Raw genomic sequence first — 26061 nt, forward strand, 5'->3', positions numbered from 1 at the left:
ATATATATACACCAGTACATTACTCGATGTCGTAAAATCTCGATGTCGATCAACCGTTTGCTCATGAATATTCAGTACTCTCACTGGCTGACGACTCAATGTCTATGATTTAGTCTCTCCCTATTATCAAGCTGTCGGCTAGTCTAATCTGTTATAAATAAAACATATATGTTTCTTAGGCTAAATAATCTTGCTTCAGATTGTGTCCCCCCAACTCCCTTATTGTTCTTACCGGCCTAATTCAAATGTTTTATAGTACTGTAGCTCAAATTTCATATGTATCGTTTAATTTTATTTGAAATACCAAACAAGATTTTAAATAACTGGGTGAAAAGATATCCTGACAAGAATCCTGAATGTATTTATCTGTATAATGCTTTAGAAATATTTAAATCATGTTAAATATGATACATGCACATGCGCACACACACACACACATTAATAATATTTCAGCCCATATCCAATGGTTACTGTGTACTGATGGTTTCTTGAGTGTTAACAACAAAACATTTTTTATTTCGTGATAAGCAGTAATTCACAAATGTCTCCAATAAGTCTTTGTTGGATGTCGATAGAATTTTCAGGTTTCCTACTTCATATTCCTATTGCGTGGCCACCCATTGTCTATGCCCCCCAACTTGTACACAGGGCTATTTTTGAGAGATCTCACGTGAGTTCATGGTTAGCGTCGACAAGTTGCTCCGCGACACGGACAGGCGCAGTGGAATGTGAAAGAGGTCTATTAAGCAGATACCGTATTCTGATTGGCTATCAGTTGCATTGACCTAGACTGCCAACTATAGAGAGAGTAAGCTGTCTGTGTCAGAAACAAATAGTACGGGAGCCAGGTCGATTTATCTATGTCGGAGAGTCAGGAATTAAGGTTTGAACATTGATTCTTATGTAAAAATATGTGTAGATTTCAGATCTGCAACTCTTACTTGCCTAAACCTGTACGTTAATTGAGAATTTGCATACTTTTAATGGTATGTCAAGGTCAATTTGTGTTCGATCTGCCGCTACCCAAAAACAACAGTCCACAGGACGGACACCAAATTTCAGTTATAGGGGACATTAAACTCTTTAAAAATGTTTTTTTGTGACGCTAAATATCCAAACTTTCCATTTATATTTGCTGGATTTTCATAATTGGTCAATTTGACCTACATTTTCAAGGTCAAATGAAGGTTATTGTTTCTGAATATATAATATGCTGTAAATGACAAATCATTGGTTTCTTTTCATTCTTTCCAATAATATTGATCAATAATGGTCATATTATGACTTTGGTTTATATATATATATATATATATATCCATTACACATCTAGTAGTGGTGCTTCCTGATTTAAATTTCAGGGGCAGATCCATAATTTAACGAAAAGGGAAGATGTTTAGGAAAATGTTACGTCCATTTTTGGGGCATGGTTTGTTAGAAATGGATACCAATGCTTACTGAGATCTGTACAGGGTATGATTTATGGCGAGGGTAGGTGTGGTTTACGGTGAGGGTAGGTTTCCACACAAAGGTGACCTTTAAAGGTCATTTTGAGGGTCATTTAAGGTCATTTTGGGTCAATTTAGTGGAAGTTAAGTTTTTTAAATATTTTTTTTATCTTGGTGGGTAAGCCTATTTACAAATATGCTACCTAAAGTTTGTTTTCATAAATATGATTATAATGTATCATTATATATTACAATTTACATGCAAAATATAGGGAAACTTGATATAAAAATCAACTGATCTCGAAATTATATCTTTCTTGGGCAGATCCAGAATTTAATTAAAGTGAATAATTTCTGAATGGGTTATGCCCACATTTTGGGCATTTTTGTTAGCAATGGGTACCAATGCTTAGTGAGGTCTTTACATGATGAGTGTAGGTACAGTTTATGGCGAGAGGAGATACCCATGTGAAATTGACCCTTAAGAATCATTTTGGGGTCATTTACGGTAATTTAGGATCATATTAGGAAAAATTAAGTTTATTACATTTTCCTTATCTTTCCGGGTAGGGCTTTCTACAAATATGCTACTTAAAGTTCACATTTTATTTATACTTAGTGTGAGCACTTAGTGGAATTTATACAATACAAACAGAGCAATTGCATGCATTATAGGCTTGTAAGAACGGCATATATACATGTACTACATAATTATAGATGGTTATGTCTATATATCTATGTATGTGTGTATAAATGTGTGTATGTGTGTGTATGTGTGTGTATGTATGTATGTATATCTATGTACCGGTATGTGTGTGTGTATATATATATATATATATATATATATGTGTGTGTGTATACATGTAATCTTTAATACATCCGAGACAGATCACAGAGAATGCAAATAGTTATGTAATGTGTGCCTGCAGACACAGAATTGCCATAGCAACCTGCAGACCAGGCCATGCTGTATTGGTAGCAGCTTATATTAGTCATGGCTGACTGCATGGTGAAGAGCTGCATCCAAGTTACACTGGACACCACTGACCAGAGGGGTAGCTGCATTCCTGGTCATCGCCATATTTGGTAATAGCTCAAGACAATCACTGCTGATTGGTCGAGAGCTGCATCCCAGCACCTCAGAGGCAAGTGTTGGGACACTACTGATGGCATTAGTTTTTTAGTACTGCAAGTTACAACATGCCTTTTTGAAAGTTCACCCACCGCCATCCCCTTCTTACCAACCATTTATCTAGAAACTTATATACATGTTAGTCCAGTCATTTTATGGAAAAATTTGACATAACCTCAACAAAATTGCAACAGAAAGTTTTTGTTGTGCAATGCATTCGAATTAATGTTGTGTATCACATACAAAAAGTCCCAAAGTTTCGGACACGGGGAACACCTTATTTGTGTGTGTGTGTGTGTGTGTGTGTGTGTGTGAGTGTGGGGGTGTATAGCCTTTTATGGGAAACACCAGACATTTTTTATAAATAATGTTTGTTTAATTTTATCAACTGAAATTGTTTTATTTGTATGTTATTTGTTATAAAGATAATCCTATAGTGCAGTGCGATGTTAAATCGGGCGAATCCAGAGCGAGGGTGTGTGGGGATGCACACCCCTTGAATATTTTTTACTGCTCTCATAAGTTTATATATATATATCTGTTACAGCTTTAAGAGTTGAAAATTGTAATCTAATAATACCCACACACACACACACACACACACACACACACACTTCAAGTATCATTCTTGTGGGTCTGCTAGAAAACAATACAATGAACATACGTTTAGCTCATATGTGAGTCTAAATGAACGAAAATATAATGACTATTATTCCAGCCATTTCATTCTATTTAATTTTATAATATTTAGTTGAATGATAAATATGTTAGTAACAGCACAACAACGGTTTTCTGTGATGTGCAAACAATTTAGCGCAGTGTCTACCTACCTTAGTCTGTAGTTCTGTAATCCATTTAAAGTTCATCAGTTAGGTCTGTCACAGCCTGTGCATTACTACAGCTGACTCCCTTGCATTCACCACAGCCAAAGGTACACTCTAAACCATGCTTTCGACAGCTACATCGTTTATTATCACAGTTATTTTTGCAATTACACCTGACAACCTTCAGTAGTTTCTCGGGTGCTGGAGGTAAATGAGTTTGACATGGCAGTAGAATGTTTCTTCCAGTATCTTTGTACCAGCCCCAGTCCTCGGGATTGTAATTGTTGTCGTGTCCTATCCATTGCTGGATTTGCAAGTATGTCCGTAAACTGTGGTATTTTGCAGCTGCAGATGTTGGTGGTAACGTATGAACATGCAGGAACGTGGTACCTTGCATCACTTTGCACGTAAAACGTTTGTAGCGCAAATGATCCAGATCTTCAAAGTGATTGCCACTGTACAACAATGTGATGGATTCTTCACCAGCTGTTATTATTGCCTCTTTACTTGACTGTTCAAGAAAAACACTTGCTTGTTTTTGGAAATGTAAATCATTTCGCAGTTTCTTTAGGGCAGAACCCTTCCCTATTCCAAACAACCGTGAGGTGGTGTCACAACCCGTGATTGCATGAGCAAAAGGTAACAGGTGACATATCTCGGGTCCCACCGGCCTCGGTGGCGTCGTGGCAGGCCATCGGTCTACAGGCTGGTAGGTACTGGGTTCGGATCCCAGTCGAGGCATGGGATTTTTAATCCAGATACCGACTCCAAACCCTGAGTGAGTGCTCCGCAAGGCTCAATGGGTAGGTGTAAACCACTTGCACCGACCAGTGATCCATAACTGGTTCAACAAAGGCCATGGTTTGTGCTATCCTGCCTGTGGGAAGCGCAAATAAAAGATCCCTTGCTGCCTGTCGTAAAAAAGAGTAGCCTATGTGGCGACAGCGGGTTTCCTCTAAAAAACAGTGTCAGAATGACCATATGTTTGACGTCCAATAGCCGATGATAAGATTAAAAATCAATGTGCTCTAGCGGCGTCGTTAAATAAAACAAACTTTTTTTTTATCTCGGGTCCCAGTAATGCTTTGGTCTGACTTATGTTCCAAACTTTGGAATTCTTGGTATTAGTGTGTTCCGATTTAAAATATATGTCATGTGAAGTTATGTCGGCATGGTAGATGAGAAGAATCAGAAGATCGGTATCTTCACCTATAAGAATAGAAGGACTGGTATTTGCGCTTTCAATAGCTGTTTCAACGATCAGCACATCAGCATCACCATCTGCATGAATCTCTGTTCTCACAGTTAGCCAGGAAAAGTTATTTTTTAGCTTTGCTGCAGCTGCCACAATGGACATTTTCTCTGTTTCAGAATCTTGATTTTGGTGCGCTTATAAAAATTGTGAAGAATATTTGACGCTGTGGTTTTGAAAGTGACAACATTTTGTTTCCCATTCAATTCTGTAATAATAATTGATGACCCAAAATGATTAATCAGTTTTCTTTTCATGTGCAGTAAGCTGTATGCATTTTCACCACAGATATTGTTCATTTGCTCAACGAGATCAGCTATGGTAATTTGTTCATTATCATTTTCTGTCAAATACAGCACAACCTGCTGAAATGCATCTTCCTGACATGTTTTTTATGGTCTTCCAGGGGATACTTTGATGTGCTTGTTTGGTGTAAAGGCAGATGGGATATTTTTTCTTGTCCGGAAATTGATGCTGCACTGCTGATGGTAAATGGCATCAGCAGCTGGACGATCATGAATGGATTCAAGGCGACCTTTAACATCTTGTGCCCATTTGTCATTACGATCATTACAAACTTTCTCAACTGATGTCTGAAATTCTAACGACCTAATAGGAAAAATATCAACTTTGCAGGTTCACCACAAAAAAGACAATGATTCGAAAACTGAAAATGTGATCTCTAGGAACGTAATGAAGGTTTACACTTTTCTGAAAGTTCATGTCTGTGCTTATCTTGTTGAACAGTGGATGGATGACAGTAAATTCTACGACATTCCTTATGGACAGTCTGTCCTGGATATGCAATAATAATGTCACTGCGTTCCTTGCTGACTTTATTTATGCCATGACAACCTTTTTCGCGTAACTTTACTGTTGCCTGACCATTATCAACTGATTTCTTGCACAAAATACACTCTCCATTTTCTTTTTTCTCCTGGAAACAATAAACAACCCATTTACTCGCTCACAAGGGTTGGAAACACAAGTAAACATTAAAAGTACTACCTTTTCATACCTGAAATATTTGTAGATAGCTTTGTTATTTTTAACATATTTATTTCTATCAACAATTCATTATATACAACTCAACGATGTTTGACATGAGTAACATTTATTTATGTTGCTGACGATGATTATTTAAATATCAGCCATTTAAACACGTTTTCGTGGCACTTAAATCACAAAATTAGCCATTTTAAAACTATACATTTAAAACTATTTTGAGGATATTTTTAAATTGGGGAGGCCGCAGCTCTCCTTAGGGCCCTCACACTCCGCACCCGTGATACCGATGGCAATGAATATCAGTTGCTTTTGTAACCTAAAGTCACTATACTGAAAAGCTTGTAACATGGCCGTTCCGGCCTTCCATACATTTTATAATCGATGAAAAACTAAGTTTCCAATGAGGTCAAATTCAAATATCAAATTATTTTCATATAAACTATTATTGCTGCTAGGCATCAATAGTGCATTGATTAGTATTTTTTATTCATAAATTAGACCACTAATTGGATGCAATATGTTTTGCTACAGTACAACCCGATTATTGCAGATGCGTATATGTGATGACGTCATAACCTAACATTATTTATAAATATTTAAAATCGCTTTTTAATAATACATTTACAGTAACAAGTTGTCATTTTACTTTTTAGTAATGTTTTAAAACTGTCAGATATATTACATACCATTATTACCACTCATTATTCATTCTTGTTTGGTTTCTATTAGTAGAAATTCGGCGACAGCATTACTTGCAGTTATCTCCCTTGCACTATTTACTCATGTATGGTGGGCTTACGTAAGACACAATTGTTTGGCATATTTAAAAAAAATTAAGTGCCGTTTTTAAGATGTTCCTCTTTAAGAATTTCTTGGGACTTTTAGTATGATATTTATATGCAACTGAAGTTCGTCAAGCAATAAAAAAAATTCTGTTGCAATTATGTTGAGGTCAAATCGTATATTGACTGGACTATGTATAATTTGTTATTAGTTAACTGATACAGCATTGTTTATGTATGTCTTGTATATTATAGGGACAAAGTAGTAGTGTAGTTGGGTTCATGGTGTTGAAACCAGCCGCAGCAGGTTTGTTCCACCTCACATGCACAACCGCAGTCATTTGGACTCAAACTGCTATTTTGCCCCCAAAAGCATATGCCAAAAATATTATATTTTAATAAATATTGTTTTCTTTGTGTTTTGTATAAATAAATATGATTATAATGGATCATTATATATTACAATTTACATGCAAAGTATAGGGAAACTTGATATAAAAATCAACCAGGCCTGCGCAAATTAAAAATTTGCATAACCTGAAAAGGGATTATGCCAAAACAATTTGCATAACCTATTTTGGTTTACATAACCTGTTTTTTTTTCTTTATAATTAAAAAAATATATATACTTAATTTTGAGAGAGTGACAATGGTAAGTAAAAAGTATATGTATACAAATGTTTAAGAGATTTAAAAATAATAATAATGATTGGGACTATTGTAATAAATTACCAAAATATAGTGCATGTCAGGCTTGACCTATTATATAAAACACATCATCATGTGTGCATAACTACGTGTGAATAAATAAGATTTCACTGCAAGGCAATATCTCTTACCATTAATTTTATAATATCAGTCTTTTCTGTGTATATAATGTCATGACATTCAGTCCTGAGTGGGAGACTCAGTGCCATCTTCCTCATCTGAGGAACAGTGGATACTGATACTGTCACTGTCGTTATCACTGACACTGTCATTGTCACTGTCACTATCCGATTCAGAATTACAGTTAATAATAGGGTCACTGTGACAATGGTTTACCCTGGTTGCTGATCCAGTTCGAGATTGTAATGACCATCATAGTGCCATTTTTGTTTGGTTAAATTCGGCTATAATGCCTTCTAACAACCAATGGGAATGCACCTATTTCGCAAGATATTTATACAAACTTGACTGGTTACGTTACGCGCTACGGAAAAGCACTACATCGGGAACAAGTCTAATGTTTGTACTCGTGATAAAAATATGTTGGTACGTTACCGGGATCCTTGCTAGATGGAAGTACAGTGAAACCCCTCAAAACCGGACCCTCTGTAAACCAGAATTCCCTCAAAACCGGACATCTTTGACGGTCTTTTAAAAAAAAATCAATAAAGAACTTAACCTCTCTAGACCAGATACCTCTAAAAACCAGAGATTTTACTTGGTCCCGAGGGTGTCCGGTTAGAGGGGTTTCACTGTATTTCAGAACATCTGGGTTGGTTTTTTAATATCCTTAACCTGAGTATCAACCCCAACATTTGATTCAGTAGCTCCATACACACAACATACATATACCTCAGTTCAGGAGGTCCACAACAGTTCCACTCTTTAAGAATGGCAAGAACACTTTTGGTTTGAAACATTGGCACTACACTTGTGTCAAATGAATGTCACATCTATAATTTTGCAAAATGTACCTTTCTCTTTCCTACTGCTTAGATTTTTGTTGGTAGCTTTATGTATTGTTTCTCAATATAAGTGTCAAAAATAATATCATCTTTTCTGGTGGAACCATCAATCTTTCTCAAAACTATGTTGACAAATGTGTTTGCAATTGGTTTGTTTAATACATAGATCAGAGCATAACCATCAAACATGTAAGGTAACAAAAACTGTCGGTCTACAAATCATCACTCGACGTAGCATTCCCTTGCCAAGTATTATCCCAGTTGATCATGCAGGATCAGAGTAACAATTTTTCTTGTTTTCTATTCAGTATTCTGTGGAACATGGGGTTACATTAGTTTGTAAGTATGGGCTCATCATTGGAGATGGTTGAGGATAAAAAAAAATGGCACATTCAAGTAGATAGGAAATTATGATGCAGCTATATATACACAATTTTTCATCCAAGCATGAAGCATATTCTCGAGTTGTGGTTGAATGCAGACGGACACACAACACTATTAATGGTTTGCAATCTTCGTCACCCTAAAGACAAAGCTTTGATACCAATTGGGTTGTCATCTAATACTGGGCAGGATATACTCCACTTGAAACACGATAGTTGATACGGAGTCATTGATAAAGCAAGGGAGGAGAAGGCTCTGGAGGTGCACTGTTTCCACCATCAAGAATGCCTCAGCTACATTTGAAAAGAGCTAATTTCTAAACATACTTTTAAAGCATTCCACAATTTGACAGTAGTCTACCTCCTGCTTAAGGAGATTGGAAAAATAATTTGAATGTAGCAAAACAAGGCAGATATGTATTCCATAACACACATGTACTGCAATTCAATGCTCTATCAATCATTATATGAAACCAGTTAGTTATATGACAATTGTTCATGTTGAATGATAAGTTTAATCATAGAAACCAATTAAGACATACCATTTTAATTGTTGCTAGAATAAACAGTGATATTGTCTTTAATTAGATAATAACATTATATCTTAAATATTGATGATATTCAACCACCCACCCACACCCCCCTCCCCCCAAAAAAACACAAAAAAACCCAACAAAAAACAAACAAACATAATTAACAATAATTATAATAATAATAATTTTTCTTAATTTGTGCCAAATGACTTTAAATGATCTTAACATGACAGGGTACCTACCCTCTTTATAAACCTTACACTATATAGCATTAAGCATGTGTTCCCATTTCTAACAAAACATGCCTGAAATTGTATTTGCCTAGTCATTTGGAAAGACAGATGGGATCTGTTTAAATCCCCAATAATATTATATTAGATTAGATTAAACAAAATATATATAATTTTATATTTCATATTTTTATTAATAAACATATTTCGAACAATTAGTTAACTTAAAAATAGCATTGACTTTAATCAAGTTGAGCTAGAAACAGTTAATTTAGTGAGTGCTTCTTTGTCTTTGGGTAGTGCCTGACAGAGGAAACAATTTCGACATACCAATAAAACATGCACATTCCCAGCTAACACACAGGTTTATTTATTATAACTGCTATACCTATGCAAATTATAATAGCCTGTCAGTTTGTATGTATTGTAGAGCCAGTTATCTACATACAGTATCTGGAAGAATGTATCGCACAAAATTAGTATTGTAAAATAAATGTATTTTTCGTTCCAGATTTCCAAGTTACATACAGTATCTAGAAAAATGTATCGCACGAAATTAATACTGTAAAATAAATACATTTTTTTTCCTCCAGATTTCCCAGTTAACATGCAGAGTATACTGATCAATTAGATACATTTAATAATCAAAAGTAAACCTTTAATAGCACTTTCTGGAAAGAACCTAGACTTACAGGTAAAACATTTTAAACATTTCAATTTTGACCCCAGCTAGCTTCAACAATAATACCCTAAAGTTCAAAATGGCAAGGGTACCTAACATTTCCATAAACCATACTCTACATAGATCTCAATAAGGGTCAATTTAGCGTGGGTATCTACCGTCACCATAAATCTTACCCTGCACAGATCTCAATAAGCATAGGTACCATTAATGTTTTAAAAGACATGTTTTAGACACTTATAAACACATTGTTTCGAGATAAATTGAATTTAATATCAAAATTCTCCATAGTATGAAGTGGTATGTACTAGCTGTCCGTGGGATGGTGCATATAAAAGATCCCTGGCTACTCATGGAAAAATGTAGCACATTTCCTATCTAATGTAATTATATTTATGAAAAGTGAACTTTAGGTAGCATATTTGTAAATAGGCTTACCCACTAAGATAAGAAAAATGTAAAAAACTTAACTTCCACTAATTTCACCCAAAATGACCTTAAATGACCCTCAAAATGACCTTTAAAGGTCACCTTTGTATGGAAACCTACCCTCACCATAAATTGCACCTACCCTCGCCATAAACATACCCTGTACAGACCTCAGTAAGCATTGGTATCCATGTCTAACAAACCATGCCCCAAAATGTGGACATAACATTTTCCTAAACATCTCATCCTTTGTTAAATTATAGATCTGCCCCTGAATTTCAATCAGGAAGCACCACTACTAGATGTGTAATGGATATAGATATATATATATATAGATATAGATATAGATATATAAATAAACTGTCAGAATATGACCATTATTGATCAATATTATTGAAAAGAAACTAATGGTTTGTGTCATTTACAGCATATTATGTATTCAGAAAATATGACCTTTATTTGACCTTGAAAATGTAGGTGATTTTTTATTTTTATTATTATTTTTTTATTAGCCCAGTAATGTCGATAGTGTCAGGGATGGGGCCCTGAATCACTATGTTACAGATAATGTTGAACATAAATAACATTAAATATATATACTACTCAAAAGAATTTAAGGGTAAAAAAATTTATAACCAAATAAGTTTCAGAGTGTATTAGATTGATGATGTAAACTACACCAAAAATTTAATTTATTGTTCCATATTTACAAAAACCACAAATAAACGTCACTGTATACAAGAAAGTCACATGACATGCTGTCAAAGTTGAAGGTTGTCAAACATGGATTTTACACATTAGAACATTCGTTTAATAGTGTGTGAATCCACCCCTGGCGCGAATACACTCGACACATCGTTGCCTCATGCTGTTGATCAGACGTCTGAAGAACTCTTGGGGAATGGCCTGCCACTCTGCCATAAGAAGTTGACCCAGATCATGAAGGTTGGCCGGAGGGGCATGGTTATCCCGAACTCTCCATTCGACAGCATCTTAAACATTGCAGCAAACTCAGGAATGTCCCTTTAAATATTTTCAACTAATGAATGATACAGTGAGCAGTTGGTAAAAAAAAAAATTAAGACTATTCTTACTAAAAATATAAATGTTTTTCTGTAGAGTATCTTTGTTTAATTTCTTTTTTAAAATGAATGATATTTAACTTAACCTTTTGCACTTTACATTTATATATGAAATACTTAGCTAGAAGTAGCAAGAGATCAAAAATATTATCTGTGTTAATGTTGTCTTTAAATCCAAATATGACTAGTTCGAGAGCCAGTTTTATGTTACATAAATGATTACAGTACTTTGATAACCAGTTTAAAAACGAATTCCAAAACGTTTGAACAAAAAAGAAAGAAATGTTTTATTTAACGACGCACTCAACACATTTTATTTACGGTTATATGGCGTCAGACATATGGTTAAGGACCACACAGATTTGGAGAGGAAACCCGCTGTCGCCACATAGGCTACTCTTTTACAACAAGCAGCAAGGGATCTTTTATTTGCACTTCCCACAGGCAGGATAGCACAAACCATGGCTTTTGTTGAACCAGTTATGGATCACTGGTCGGTGCAAGTGGTTTACACCTACCCATTGAGCCTTGCGGAGCACTCACTCAGGGTTTGGAGTAGGTATCTGAATTAAAAATCCCATGCCTTGACTGGGATCCGAACACCTACCAGCCTGTAGACCGATGGCCGTTTGAACAAAGTTACATTCCCAAAAAAGATGTTCTATTGTTTCTTTATTTACATTACAAAAGGTACATGTTTCAGTATCTGTAAGTTTTAGCTTGAAGGCAAAAATATTTGTTGTTAGTATTCTGTGTAATATCCTATATTGGAACCATCTTAATTTTACTTCTTGTGTGGTGAGAAATGGTTTCAAATAAATAATGGGCCAGATAAGATCAGTACTAAAACCATTTTGCCATTTTGCCATAGCGGTATTTGGTACATCTGAATATGTTAATGTGTAATAGTATAATTTTGATCCTTTTTGTAATGGAACAAAGTTTTCTTTAAACAGGCGAATCGTCTAAAGGAATATTTGTCCCTACCTTACTAATTTTAGTTTTTTTAAGGTATACCTTGAGTAAATTAATGACTCCCTGATAATCTAAAAATGACACATGTAAGTCATAAATATAATTAAATTCAGTTAATGTAAAGAATTCTCCACGATCATTAACTAGGTCGCATATTTGAGAGATGCCTTTTTCCAGCCATTTTTGTTTTAGAAACGTTTTCCTATCGATTTTTATATGACAATTATAGAAGATTGGTTCTGATAAAAAAATCTTTAAAGTCTGTTACCTCAATAGTTGTAGAGAAATCACAAAAAGCCCCAATAAAATTCTTCCAAAACATGTTAATATTTTTATAACATCTTTGAGGGAAATCATTACCAAATACAGGAATATTACGTAGTTGGGGAAAACATACTAATAAAAGAGGTTTCCATTTTGAATCATTACTTTCCAGGTAATTTTCAAAGCTTTAACATATTTAAATATATCTCATGGCTATAGGCCTCCCTCTTTAATAGATTTACACATGGTATTTCTTTTAATTGTATCCAGCTTTTGGTTCCATACAAACTTAAATAATATTTTATTTAATTTACGCATAAAATATTCAGAGTGATTAGGTAGTGTTAAAAGTAAGTAGCTGAGTTTAGATATTAATAAGGTTTTTATTATAGCTATTCTACCAAGTAGTGTGATAATTCTTCGTATCCAATTATTTGTTACTTGTTTAATTTAAAACAGTTTAGAATTATAGTTAAGTTTAGTCATTTCAGCTAGATCAGTACTAAAGGTACCAAGTGCTTTAAAAGTGGAAGGATTCCATTTTAAATGAAGGTTTTGTAAATATCTGACTGCACTGTTCTTAAATGAGCCAATCCATATGACTTCAGATTTATCATAATTAATTTTTAGTCCAGATAATTTCGCAAATATATTCAAAGTATTTATTGTTTTTTTGAAGGACTCTCTACTACCATCAAGTATAAAATCTGTATTATCAGCGTACTGTGAAATGAGATACTCTTTATTTTGTACTGAAATTCCTTTAATTTTTAAAAAAACATTTGCATACAAGTTCTGCCAGAATTTCTACACAAAGGAGCAATATATATGGCGATAATGGGTCTCCTTGTCTGCATCCCCTGTGTATTTCAAACGATGAAGATATATTGCCATTAACTATAACACTTGATTTAATATTTTTGTAAAAAACTGATATCCAACGTTTAATATGATCCCCAAACCCAAAAAATGTGAGAGTCTTGTGTATAAATGACCATGAAATAGAGTCGAACACTTTTTCAAAATCTACTCTTAGTAACATACCAGGAATATTTTGGGATTCAGTGTAGTATAAAATGTCATACAAAATCCTTATGTTATCGCCAAATATCGTTTTGACATAAATCCAAGAAATCTTCATTGATTAAGATATCGAGGACCCTTTTTATTCGTTTAGATATACATGTGGATGCTAATTTATATACAACATTTAAGAGTGAAATAGGTCGCCAGTTAGTTTTGGTTTATCCCCTTTAGGTATACAAGTTATTAGTCCTAGTTTCTGTGTTATCGATAATTCATCATTTATAAAAGCATAATTAACAGACCTCAATACAAAGTAACCTATATCTGGCCAAAATGTTTTTTAAAATTCGGTAGAGAAATCGTCGACTCCTGGACTTTTATTATTCTTCATACGTCTTATAGCGTTTGATAGTTCATCATACGTTAAAGGAAACATGACACGAGACCATATTATAGCTCATTTTAAAAGAAAAATGATATAAAAATAATATACGAATAACTTTATAACAATAAAATACGTGTAGTTACATTTTAAAATGAAGAAATTACGCTAATCAGTATCAAAGTACGATTTATGCATATTTCTTCGTGAGCATTCGGTGTAAAATCCTATATTGTGAACCATCAGAGCCGCTGTACTCTTCCATGGTTGTTAAATGTTTATATATGAGTAAGGGGCTTACGATCTTTTCAGTACTCCAACAGTGCCGTACTGCCATGGCCTTTGGGTGTAAAAATAAACAGTTTAAACGATCGGGATTGTATAATTTTGATGGTTTTTTAAAGGATTGTATCCGAAGAAAGACAGCGTGTATTTTATCGCAAAAGAAAAGATTGGACACCAACACCGCATAGTACTTTGGTTGTCAGCCTAATTATACAGCCCGGAGCCCGAACGTTAATGATACAAAATAGTACTCAGTTGCGAATGCCGAGGTGTACATTGTACAATTTGGCACAAAGATACACCTCAGCATGATGTATTTATATATGTTAAAAACAAAATGTAGAATTATCATTATTTTTTTTTTTGGATAAAAAAAAAATTCATGTTAGGGCTGTAGGCCACATAACAAAATTTGTGTATTCACCGTCCGAAGAAGGAAACGTCCTATCAAGTAATTAAATATGGCATATACAAACATGGGATTTGGCATGAGGATACATCTCAGTACGATGTCGGTTAAATATGTTTTTGTAGAAAAATCACAGAAAACAATAATAATTTTAAAAACATGTTTTTAATCTTCGGGCGGAATACGTCACAAAAACGATCCTCAATCGCCCGAAAGCCCCCAAAACAAACTAATAAACGAAGTTTCCATTTGAATACAACTACTGTCGGTGTTTTCGAAATAACTATTATTTTCATCCATGGGCTAACTTGAGAATCGGAGTGTTGTTTTAGTTTAATTGGTCCTTTCTTTATCCGTGGCCATGCACATGTGATTCCTGATTGGCAGGTGTATATTGCAGGGTATCGACCAGGTAAGTGATTACCACAGTCTAGACATCAGGGCTGTACCCTGACCAAAATCCATGGGGGGGGGGGGCAGCTAATTTTATAAATAATTTTTAACATAATATAAAGATTAAACCATTTATGCTATTACTTGAGAGCAGCATTATTAATTTAAAACAGTTTAGAATTATATTAAAAAAAAAAAAGAGGACAAGATTCTCAGGGGGGGACACCCCCCCCCCCCCCCCCCCCCCCCCCACAGAGGGTACGGCCCTGGACATACATACAATAACGTGCCAGGTTTTTTTTTAAGATCACAGGGTATTGTGGCGTAACCTGTCGGCGACTATAGTACAATGTTAATGGACATTATCAGCCGCCCTGCTTCATTACTGTAAATAATGCTGTAAAAAAGCTCTTGATTAAGTAGACTTTCCCCATCTAAAATTACAAAACTGACCCCAATTACGTAGTACCAAAGAAAAGAAAATTATCACTTGGGTATCGTGAGTGGTCGTGTTTACTCTAACGCACCCTACCAATAGGCCTAATAATAAGTATAAAATTTTTATGAGAGAAAAATACTATAACCCCATTTCGTTCTATTGATGCAAATAGAAATTCCTTTAATTTAGTTTTAAAAGTTGATTATACAATTTATGTTGTTTTACAAAAGTCAGGTTAATGAAAGTGAAGCGCCTTGTCGTAAATTAGAGCGTTTGTTTCCCCTGTGCATACAGATTTCATTATGTACAGCCCGAACATAAAAAACTGCGATATTTTCTAAAAAAAACACCCAAAAAATGTTTGTCCTACGTTTATATATTTTTAACATATTTAAATACCATCATATCGAGGTGTATCTTTATGCTAAATATGAACAGTATAGTACCTCCTCAGCATTAGCATCCGAGTTTGGGTTTTTTTGTCTCCGGGTTACTTTCGGGCTCCGGGCTGTAAATTGGTCATACCGGTCTGGTCTGGCACCATCAGTTTATCCACCCTCCGACTCGCTATCCGTTTTTTCTTCAGTATCACTGTTTAAGTAAATGTGTGTCCTTTTTCATTTACTAACAGCTCATATTGATACGGCAAACCGTTTTGCGAACGAACACTCATTGTTTTGGTAAGCTGTGCAAGTCTTAGGTTCTTTATGAGTGGTACGGACTAACGCTTTTAAGTGTAAGGCTTCAGATCAAGCGACGCGTCTCTGACGTCACGGACCTCGTGATTGCCCTGCTCATTAAAGATCGGCAATTTCCGCTAAGAGCTCGTATCTGGGGTTCTTTTATGGAGATATTTTAAGTAATTAATTTTTTATAAAAAATTTTTTTAGGTGATTCAATTTATAATTAATTGTACATGGTTGGTGCCAAATATGGTTTACGTGACATGTTTCGTTTAACATACCTTCTAAGTCGTCAACTTGCTCTTTAGTAAGTTTATTTAGGTATTTTTCTGTAAGTAAGTCATTTAAATCTATGTTACAAGTGGCGTCTTCTTTAGAGGCATACAAGTTTTGGTAAAAAAAATTAGTTTAATTAATAATTTCATTTTTATCTGTAACTATAGAACCATCTTGTTTCTCAATCTGAGTCATTGATTTACTAATAAAATTCCCATTTTCTATATTACAAAAATAATTATTTATTTTTTCACCTTCATTAATCCATTTACATGTAGCTCTTGATCTGATATATATACTGTCCATTTTCTTTTGTCGCAAATCGATTTTCTTTGAATAAATAGTTACAAACTCCAGGTGATTGCTATTTGCTAACTCCTCTATTTCACTAATTAATTGTTTTTCATATTTATTATTTTTTTTTTTCAAATAAGATGAGTATGAAATTGTTTTCCCTCTAATTTCCATTAACAAAACTTCTAAAAATAGTTGGTCACAAATTTGAAACTCAATTTCATATAGTGGGATATCATCGATTGCATCCAAATTATAGACTAATATAGCATACTGTTTCTTAATATCTGAAATAACATTTTTGACTGTTGTTATATAATTTTTATTTTCTAAAAGTGAATTATTGAATTTCCAATAAGTATTGTGCCTTTCATGTTCAGTAAATTCAAAATTAAGACTTACAATAGAATGATCAGTTCTGTACCCACAATGTATATAGGATTTTACTATGGATGAATACAATGAATCTGATATTAAGAAAAAATCTAGATGAGCTTGTTTAATCGGTGTGTTTCTCCTCCATGTAAACTTGTGTAATTCAGGATTATGATTTCTCCAAATATCAACAAGATCAAGCTCCGCAATGGTCTCTAATACCTTATCACGTGCTTTTGGGTTATTAATATTTATATTGATATGTATCGATATCAGGGTTTAACACAAGATTCCAATCCCCACCAAATATACAATTTCTATTACTAAACAGTTTTACTTTTTCAAAGATTAATTGGTAAAAGTTAGGATCATCTGAATTTGGACCGGATAAATTTACTAAAGTCAATCGTATATTGCAAATAGTTATATCCACTACAAATACATTTCCTCCTCCATGTCGAAATATTGTGTGTATTTTGTATTCAAAAGTGTTATTTATCAATATTGCAACACCGCGGGTTTGGCTACTATAAGAATTAAAAATACATTCAAATCCCCATTCAGCGCGAATAATAGGCTCTTTTTCTTTTGTAAAATGAGTATCCTGAAAAAAACAAATTGAAAATTGTTTTGACCTAAGGAAATTAAAAACATCCTTCCTTTTTTTAACATCCGCTAGTCCCCAGCAATTCATTGAATAACAAGTAAATCCTCTATCCATTATCAAAAGTGGTTCTAAAATATAGTATACAAATCAAATAGTAAATTACTTTCCACTCATTACACAGAACATTTAAAAACAAAATGATATAGACATGTGTTTCATAATACACTTATTTAAACAAATACGCACACATACAAATCGCCAACATACAGATTCCTAATACACATCTAAAAATTAAAAACATCCCTATAGGGTCAGAGGGAGACGTCTTGGGCTTCATTTATGCCCCCAAGCCCTGTTACATTACTTGATAGATTGACAAAAGCAACCGAATACAAAACACAGAACAAAAAAGAAAAAAAGAAAATAGACCTCGCAACAGCAGTAGTGATTTAGTTTTTACAGTAATCGCAGAATAGATAGTTATTGTGGTATTATTATATATTATTGAATATATACATGGTGTGCACAAAAACAATAAATACAAAAAATAAACAAATCATAAGTTAATTTTAAAATAATTTTTAAAAATCAATAAAGTTTTGAAGATTATATATTTTTCATTGAACCATCACCCATTTCAACAAATCCCGCCAAGTATTTACTTTGAAATCATTTGTAAACAACAGACAAATTAATTAATTAATTAATTTAAATCATATAAAGCAATAAAGCCAAAAAACCCAAAAACAAAACAAAACAAACAAAAGAACCCCCCCCCCCCCTCAAAAAAAACAACAACAAACAAACAACAACAAAAAACACCCCCAAAACAAACCCAATTAGATAAATAAATATTATTGAAGTATACATGCAGTCCGTACAATGTAGTTTGTTAAATTGCAATATATATTACACAAACATCTAGACGAACATATACGAATACGAGATATACTTAATTACACAAACATCTGTTCATGCATATTTACAAATATACACATACATATATAAACATAATATATACAAAGACGCCTATACATATAGACAGAATAAAATAAGAAAGGTAATAACAAATAAGGAAATAAATAAATAAATAAATATTAAAGATAATAAATTAAATGATAATAATAATAATGCATGTATATATATATACATACACACACACACACATATATACACATACATATATATATATATATATATATATATATATATATATATATTCTAACACACACACAAACATACACATACACACTCATCACTCTCCCTGTGTGCAATAATATCCCGCTTGTATCAAAAATGCTTGGGGTATTATTCCACAGAAGTGCTGCCAGAAAACAAAAAAGAAAGTTGGAACAAACGTTAAGAATAGTAAATAAATAACTTAATAATAATAATAATAATAATAAATAATTGACAGATTTTAAATATCGAGAAGAGCCAGTCTCCCTACGTGCAACAATACCCCGATTAAATTGAAATGTTTGGGGCTATTATTTCACAAAAGAGCTGTCTGTTTCTGTTTCTGTCTCTGTCTCTCTCTGTCTCTGTCTCTCTCTCTCTCTCTCTCTCTCTCTCCCTCTCCCTCTCTCCTCTCCCTCTCCCTCTCCCTCTCCCTCTCCCTCTCCCTCTCCCTCCCTCTCCCTCTCCCTCTCCCGCTCCCTCTCTATGGAAAAATGTACAATCAATCTGAACATATTTAGTCTAACAATACTCATCATGTATTATATATATATTTAATGTTATTTATGTTCAACATTATCTGTAACATAGTGATTCAGGGCCCCATCCCTGACACTATCGACATTACTGGGCTAAAAAAAAAAAAAAAAAAGAAAGAAAGAAAAAAGAGCAGTCTCTGCTGTATTCCGATCCATATCATTATATACAGAGTATACACATTTATTTGTATATACATATACACATACACCTATATACATATTCCTTCATTCGTCTCATGAAAGTTAAGGAGTTGACATACTGTAACATAAGTACGAACAAATAAAGACACACACACTGCACAAACCACGCACACACATGAACAAACAAAAAACACACATTATGCAGAAACCATAAATATGTTTAAATCAGTTCCATATCGCTATGCTCACAGTCTGTGTAAACACCCATGCATCATTCTAATCCCTAACGTGGAAAACAGTCATCCATGTTGACAATTCGTTTTATTTGGACCTCCGATTTCAGTTTTGCATAGATAGTACCATCCTTTGTCCAGACTACTTCAACATTGTCATGTGATTTCACCTTCCACAATCTTGAGTAATTTTCCTTTGTCAAATCTTCATTCAAACCAATGCCCGTGCCTTTAAGTTTTCTTCGCTTGTTAAGTGCTTAATTTTTGTCTGTTCGTTTAATAAACTTGGCAATGATAGGTCTACACTTTGACTCTTCGAAACAACCAAGTCTATGTGCAATACTTATGTCATTTTTTGTAACCGTCATACCAATTTTGTTCCAACATTTGTATGGGCAGGAATTAATGGTACATGTATCTACTGGTACTGGCCACTTCCAATTACCCTTTTGTACTTGATGCATCGACTAACGTGAGAGCCCCCCCCCCCCCCCCCCCTCCTCTTAGGAATCTGGCCTTTTTTTTTTCTTTTTTCTTTTTTTTATCCCACTGCCCACTTTCTTTTCTCTCCTTTGAATTCTATCGCATTTCTTCCCGATCTGGCAACTCCTATCTTTCAAATTATTTTGCTGTCCACCTCCACATCCCAGTCCTTGTCTCTCCAACCGCGGCAGGTGCTTGTCTGTTGTGGCTATCCGTGCCACACACCTGCCATCCCCCGACAGCTTTTGTAAAAGGAGATTCAGGATGCACTGACTGGAATATTAGTAGTATTGGTGTTGATTGCAATGACACTTCCATTGAGACAGGATAGTGATTGTAACCCAGTTGCAAACTCTGGGTCCTTTGTTTTAATTGGAGTGTAATGCCTTGATAGCTTTCTCACCAAGAATGGTGTTATTGTTAACGACTGTTTAATCTCGTAACTGGCTCAGCCTAGTGGATTGGTGCATGCAAGTGACCACTTTTTATTAAATTTGGGACTGGTTCAAGTCTTGAGCATCAAAATGTACATCAGTTTATTGATGTAGACAAATAAACATGTCCAGATACACCACAAAAAAAGAGCATATTTTGTTGAAATAATAAAAATGGACACATATGCTTCGAACTGACAAGAATGACTGAAGTGGGACCGGCAAACATACGGAGATTGAGAATCGGTCCCAGACCGGGTAAAAAGGGCTTTCTCTCCCCCCCCCCCCCCCCCCATAATCTAGAAGCCCTGATATATATATATATATCACAGGGCTTCTAGGTTATGGTAGCTAGCCTCTCCCCCATGGTAAGTTATATTAAATTTTGGGCTTGTAAATAACTACTATTGCCATGCCAGATGGCTAGAGAAAAAAAGTTGTCAAATGCTGCATTTGAGTCCTTATTTTGTAAATATGAATATTCTTCCCCCACCCCACCCCCTGGTCTTGGTATTTTTAATCTCTTTAGGCAACATATCCAATTATTACTATTAGTAAAATTTGATCAAGTAAAGTAGGGCGCTTGTTAATTTTTAATCATGTCTAATACATTTTTAAAATCACTGATTTTGTAAAAATTCTAGAAGCCCTGTATATATATATATTATTTTGTCTGTGACAGGTGTTGTGGATGTGGACTATGATCAAAGCTACAGTCGATGGATAGATGGGACAGATGTCGTATTTGACAAATTTGAGGAAACTCGTGGTTATCCAGGTTCCATTGGCTTTATAACTGGAACTCGGTGGACATTTAAGAACTCTAGTCATGACAGGAAAATTTTATGTAATACTGGACGTAAGTTTTAACTCATCTTGATCTTTCAGGTGAATAGTAAAACTGCAGTGGCTACGACATTGTAGCATTATTTACTAATACAAAATACAAATGTATTTACACTTTTAATAAACCTGCATCTTCGATATCATATTATAAAGGCACACACACACAAATATTTTCCTTTTAGGTTAGCAATTTTTATAAAAATTATTTTATTAGTATTAATTTAACCTTCTGACTACTGCAGGTGAGATATCTCGCCCAACGTCACGCCAGTCGACATACTGTACACTGTACACAGTGCATTCCCCAATTCATATTTCCTGCCGTTTTGCACACGATACTCACTGGAATTTGTTTTTCGTAACAGGAAACAGTTTAGCTTACAGTATGCTAGCTTTTGTTTGTTGTTTTTTTTATTGGAAAATAGCTTGGAATTTTGAGTTCAAAAAGTGGTTTTCGGCAAGTATTTTCACTTGACAACAATGGTGGCAAGTTTTGGACATTTTCAGGGATTGATAGCTGATTGTGACAGCTAATTTTACAATAAATTTGATCGTTTTACCAACAACGAAAATCACCAAATATTGCAATATGAATCTTAGTTGGTTTAAAAAAAAGATCTGGTGAGAAAACCAGTTATCGGGAATAATGGACATAAATACTGGACAGCTGGACACAAAGTAAATGCGACTTCTTTTATTTTTTGCCTAATTTTAATCACCATTAACCGATCTAAAATATAAAAATTACAAAAACCCATGAAAATAATACTTATTCATATATGAACTTTATTTTATCTATTTATAAAACACTTAAGTGAATATATGTCAGTAAAAATTATAAACTTGTACCCACTCACCCAAACAAAAATTGCAAGCTTAATAACTAGCTGGTAACAACCTTGCGGCAAGGTAGTAACTACCGCATTTCGAGCTAGTATTTGGAACCTTTTTACAACCTTGCCGCAAGCTTGTGACGAGCTTCTTGCAAGCTTGCGACGAGCTTCTTGCAACCTTGCGACGAGCTTCTTGCAACCTTGCCGCAAGCTTGCGACGAGCTTCCTGCAAGCTTATTCAGTTTAAGCTAGTATTTGGAACCTTTTTACAACCTTGCCGCAAGCTTGTTGCAACCTTGCCGCAAGCTTGCGACGAGCTTCCCGCAAGCTTGTTCAGTTTAAGCTAGTATTTAGAACCTTTTTACAACCTTGCTGCAAGCTTGCTACGAGCTTCCCGCATGCTTGCGACAAGCTTCCCGCAAGCTTGCGATGAGCTACCCGCACGCTTGCGACGAGCTTCCTGCAAGTTTGCAACAAGCTTCCTGCAAGCTTGCGACGATCTACCTACAAGTTTGCATCAGTGGCAGCCATCTTGCATCTTGTATAATTCTTTAAAAAAACAACAATGGTTTTAAAGTGAAAAACATGAACAGTTAAAACAAAAAAATAGGTGCTACATATTGTCAGATACTTAGGCTACAAAATTAGTTTACCTGTCTGATAGACATGTTCCATTTATGTGGGATAGTCTTGACTAAACTAATATGCTAAAAAGCTCCTGGTCCTATATTCATTCTTCTTCTTCTTCTTGTTTTAGGTTATATTCCTCCACTATCTGGAGATCCACACTGGTGTAAAGTCATTTGTTTGTTTCTTCTTGTTTTCTTTTTTCTTCTGTTCCACCAAGCAGGATTCAACCAAACTTGGTCCAAATGATCCTCTTATAGACCTGACCAAGTGTTGTTATATTTCAGGCCAATAAAAATTCCAAGATGGCCGCCCTGGCCTCTGGATAACTGAGACATTTTTAACTTTTACTTTAGTTCCACCATGCAAATTTAAACCATATGTATTCCTAATGATCCTCTCATGGCCCTGACCAAGTTTGTTATTTTGGGGGCAGATTTAAAATCAAGATAGCTGCCCTGACCTCTGATTGACAGAGACATTTTTTTGCTTCTTTTCAAGGTCCACCAGGCAGGTTTCAATCAAACTTATAGTCCAAATGATTCTCTCATGACTTACTAAGTGTTGTTATTTTTGTGGCTGATTCAAAATCCAAGATGGCCACCCTGGCCTCTGATTGGCTCAGACATTTTCAACATCTTCTCAAATTCCACCAGGCTAATTTCAACCAAACATGGCCCATGTCATCCTCTCATGGCCATGCATATGTTATTATTTTGGGGGCCAATTGAAAATCCAATTATTACAAGATGATTCTGTTTTAACCATATTGTATTATCATTCGTATGTATTAATATTAATTTAGTTTTAATTATTATTGTAAATACTATCTAAATCTGTAACATGTATGTTTGGTTGTTTAGCCACTGTTCCTACTGAATTTGATAAATCATATGAGAAGTTATGAATTAAAAAAAAAAAACCATGAAAATGATTTGGACTTAGCTTTTTCTCCACAAGTGTAGACATGCTTTCACAGTTGAAGATATACAAATGTACATGCAGCAAACTTGCAAAATGAAAACATGCTTGCAGGAAGCTTGCACAGTTGAAGATATGCATGCAGCAAGCTTGCAAAATGAAAACATGCTTGCAGGAAGCTTGCACAGTTGAAGATATGCATGCAGCAAGCTTGCAAAATGAAAACATGCTTGCAGGAAGCTTGCAATGTTGAAGATATGCATGCAGCAAGCTTGCAAAATGAAAACATGCTTGCAGGAAGCTTGCAATGTTGAAGATATGCATGCAGCAAGCTTGCAAAATGAAAACATGCTTGCAGGAAGCTTGCACAGTTGAAGATATGCATGCAGCAAGCTTGCAAAATGAAAACATGCTTGCAGGAAGCTTGCAATGTTGAAGATATGCATGCAGCAAGCTTGCAAAATGAAAACATGCTTGCAGGAAGCTTGCAATGTTGAAGATATGCATGCAGCAAGCTTGCAAAATGAAAACATGCTTGCAGGAAGCTTGCACAGTTGAAGATATGCATGCAGCAAGCTTGCAAAATGAAAACATGCTTGCAGGAAGCTTGCACAGTTGAAGATATGCATGCAGCAAGCTTGCAAAATGAAAACATGCTTGCAGGAAGCTTGCACAGTTGAAGATATGCATGCAGCAAGCTTGCAAAATGAAAACATGCTTGCAGGAAGCTTGCACAGTTGAAGATATGCATGCAGCAAGCTTGCACAAGCTTGCAAAATGAAAACATGCTTGCAGGAAGCTTGCACAGTTGAAGATATGCATGCAGCAAGCTTGCAAAATGAAAACATGCTTGCAGGAAGCTTGCACAGTTGAAGATATGCATGCAGCAAGCTTGTGCAAGCTTGCAAAATGAAAACATGCTTGCAGGAAGCTTGCACAGTTGAAGATATGCATGCAGCAAGCTTGCAAAATGAAAACATGCTTGCAGGAAGCTTGCACAGTTGAAGATATGCATGCAGCAAGCTTGCGCAAGCTTGCAAAATGAAAACATGCTTGCGGGAAGCTTGCAATGTTGAAGATATGCTTGCAGCAAGCTAGCAAAAATGAAAACATGCTTGCGGGAAGCTTGCACTGTTGAAGATATGCATGCAGCAAGCTTGCGCATGCTTTCACAAATGAAAACATGCATGCGGCAAGCTTGCAGAAGTACTGACTACCTTACGTGAGCTAAATGTTAGCTTGCATTGCTTGTACTACCTTGTAACAACCTTGTAACTACCTTGCAACAACCTAGCTGCAAGCATGCATTTTTGTTTGGGAAATGCAACGTGGTTTTTGTCAAAAATTAATCCAGTAGTCTAAAGGTTGTTGACCTAATTAATGACACAGCAAAGTATTATCTGAAAATGGTTTGTCCCTAAAAGTACTTTATTTAACCATCTACATAACTACCATATCCCACTTATTATTGATATTTTGTGAAAGTGATTGAATTATGTCCAGGGATAGAAGCTAACACTCGCCCCAGGTGAGTAGAAATCCCTGGGGGCAAGTACAGTTTAAATGGCGCTAGTCCCCCGGGCGAGTAATACTGGGCAGCTGTGACCCAGATTCATAATGCCGACTGTCAAACTATTTTGATAATGAAACCTGTGTTGTGTGTATTGCAGGGATCATGCAAGGAGGTGATGTGGGCAAAAACAAATTGCCCTTTTATACTATACTTCACCTTACTTTTCATCCATGGCAAAGTTTTAAGTCGCCTTCTTAATGATTTGGGCTTGTTTCCCCTCGGATGTATTGATACATTTCACCTCCATTTTGTTGAAGATCACGTGACCACATTTTACAGTCAGCCAGTAGACTCGGTTATTTCCATCAAATTATATTTATTAATAATACACTGGGGAACAATACCATATTTTATTGCTTTTCTTCATTTTTTTACGTACTGTTTTATAA

The 26061-nt window shown here is 35.0% G+C and overlaps 1 protein-coding gene across 1 annotated transcript in view; it reads left to right on the plus strand.

The window, feature by feature from the left end:
* LOC121383695 overlaps positions 1-26061 on the plus strand; it is a 290334-nt gene that overhangs the window by 40719 nt on the left and 223554 nt on the right. The window contains exon 4 of the mRNA XM_041513789.1: positions 21555-21731. Coding sequence (XP_041369723.1) covers positions 21555-21731 — 177 coding nt within the window. The remainder of the gene's footprint in view (positions 1-21554; positions 21732-26061) is intronic.

This window comes from Gigantopelta aegis, chromosome 10, assembly GCF_016097555.1.
Source record: "Gigantopelta aegis isolate Gae_Host chromosome 10, Gae_host_genome, whole genome shotgun sequence".
NCBI classification, from domain to species: domain Eukaryota; kingdom Metazoa; phylum Mollusca; class Gastropoda; order Neomphalida; family Peltospiridae; genus Gigantopelta; species Gigantopelta aegis.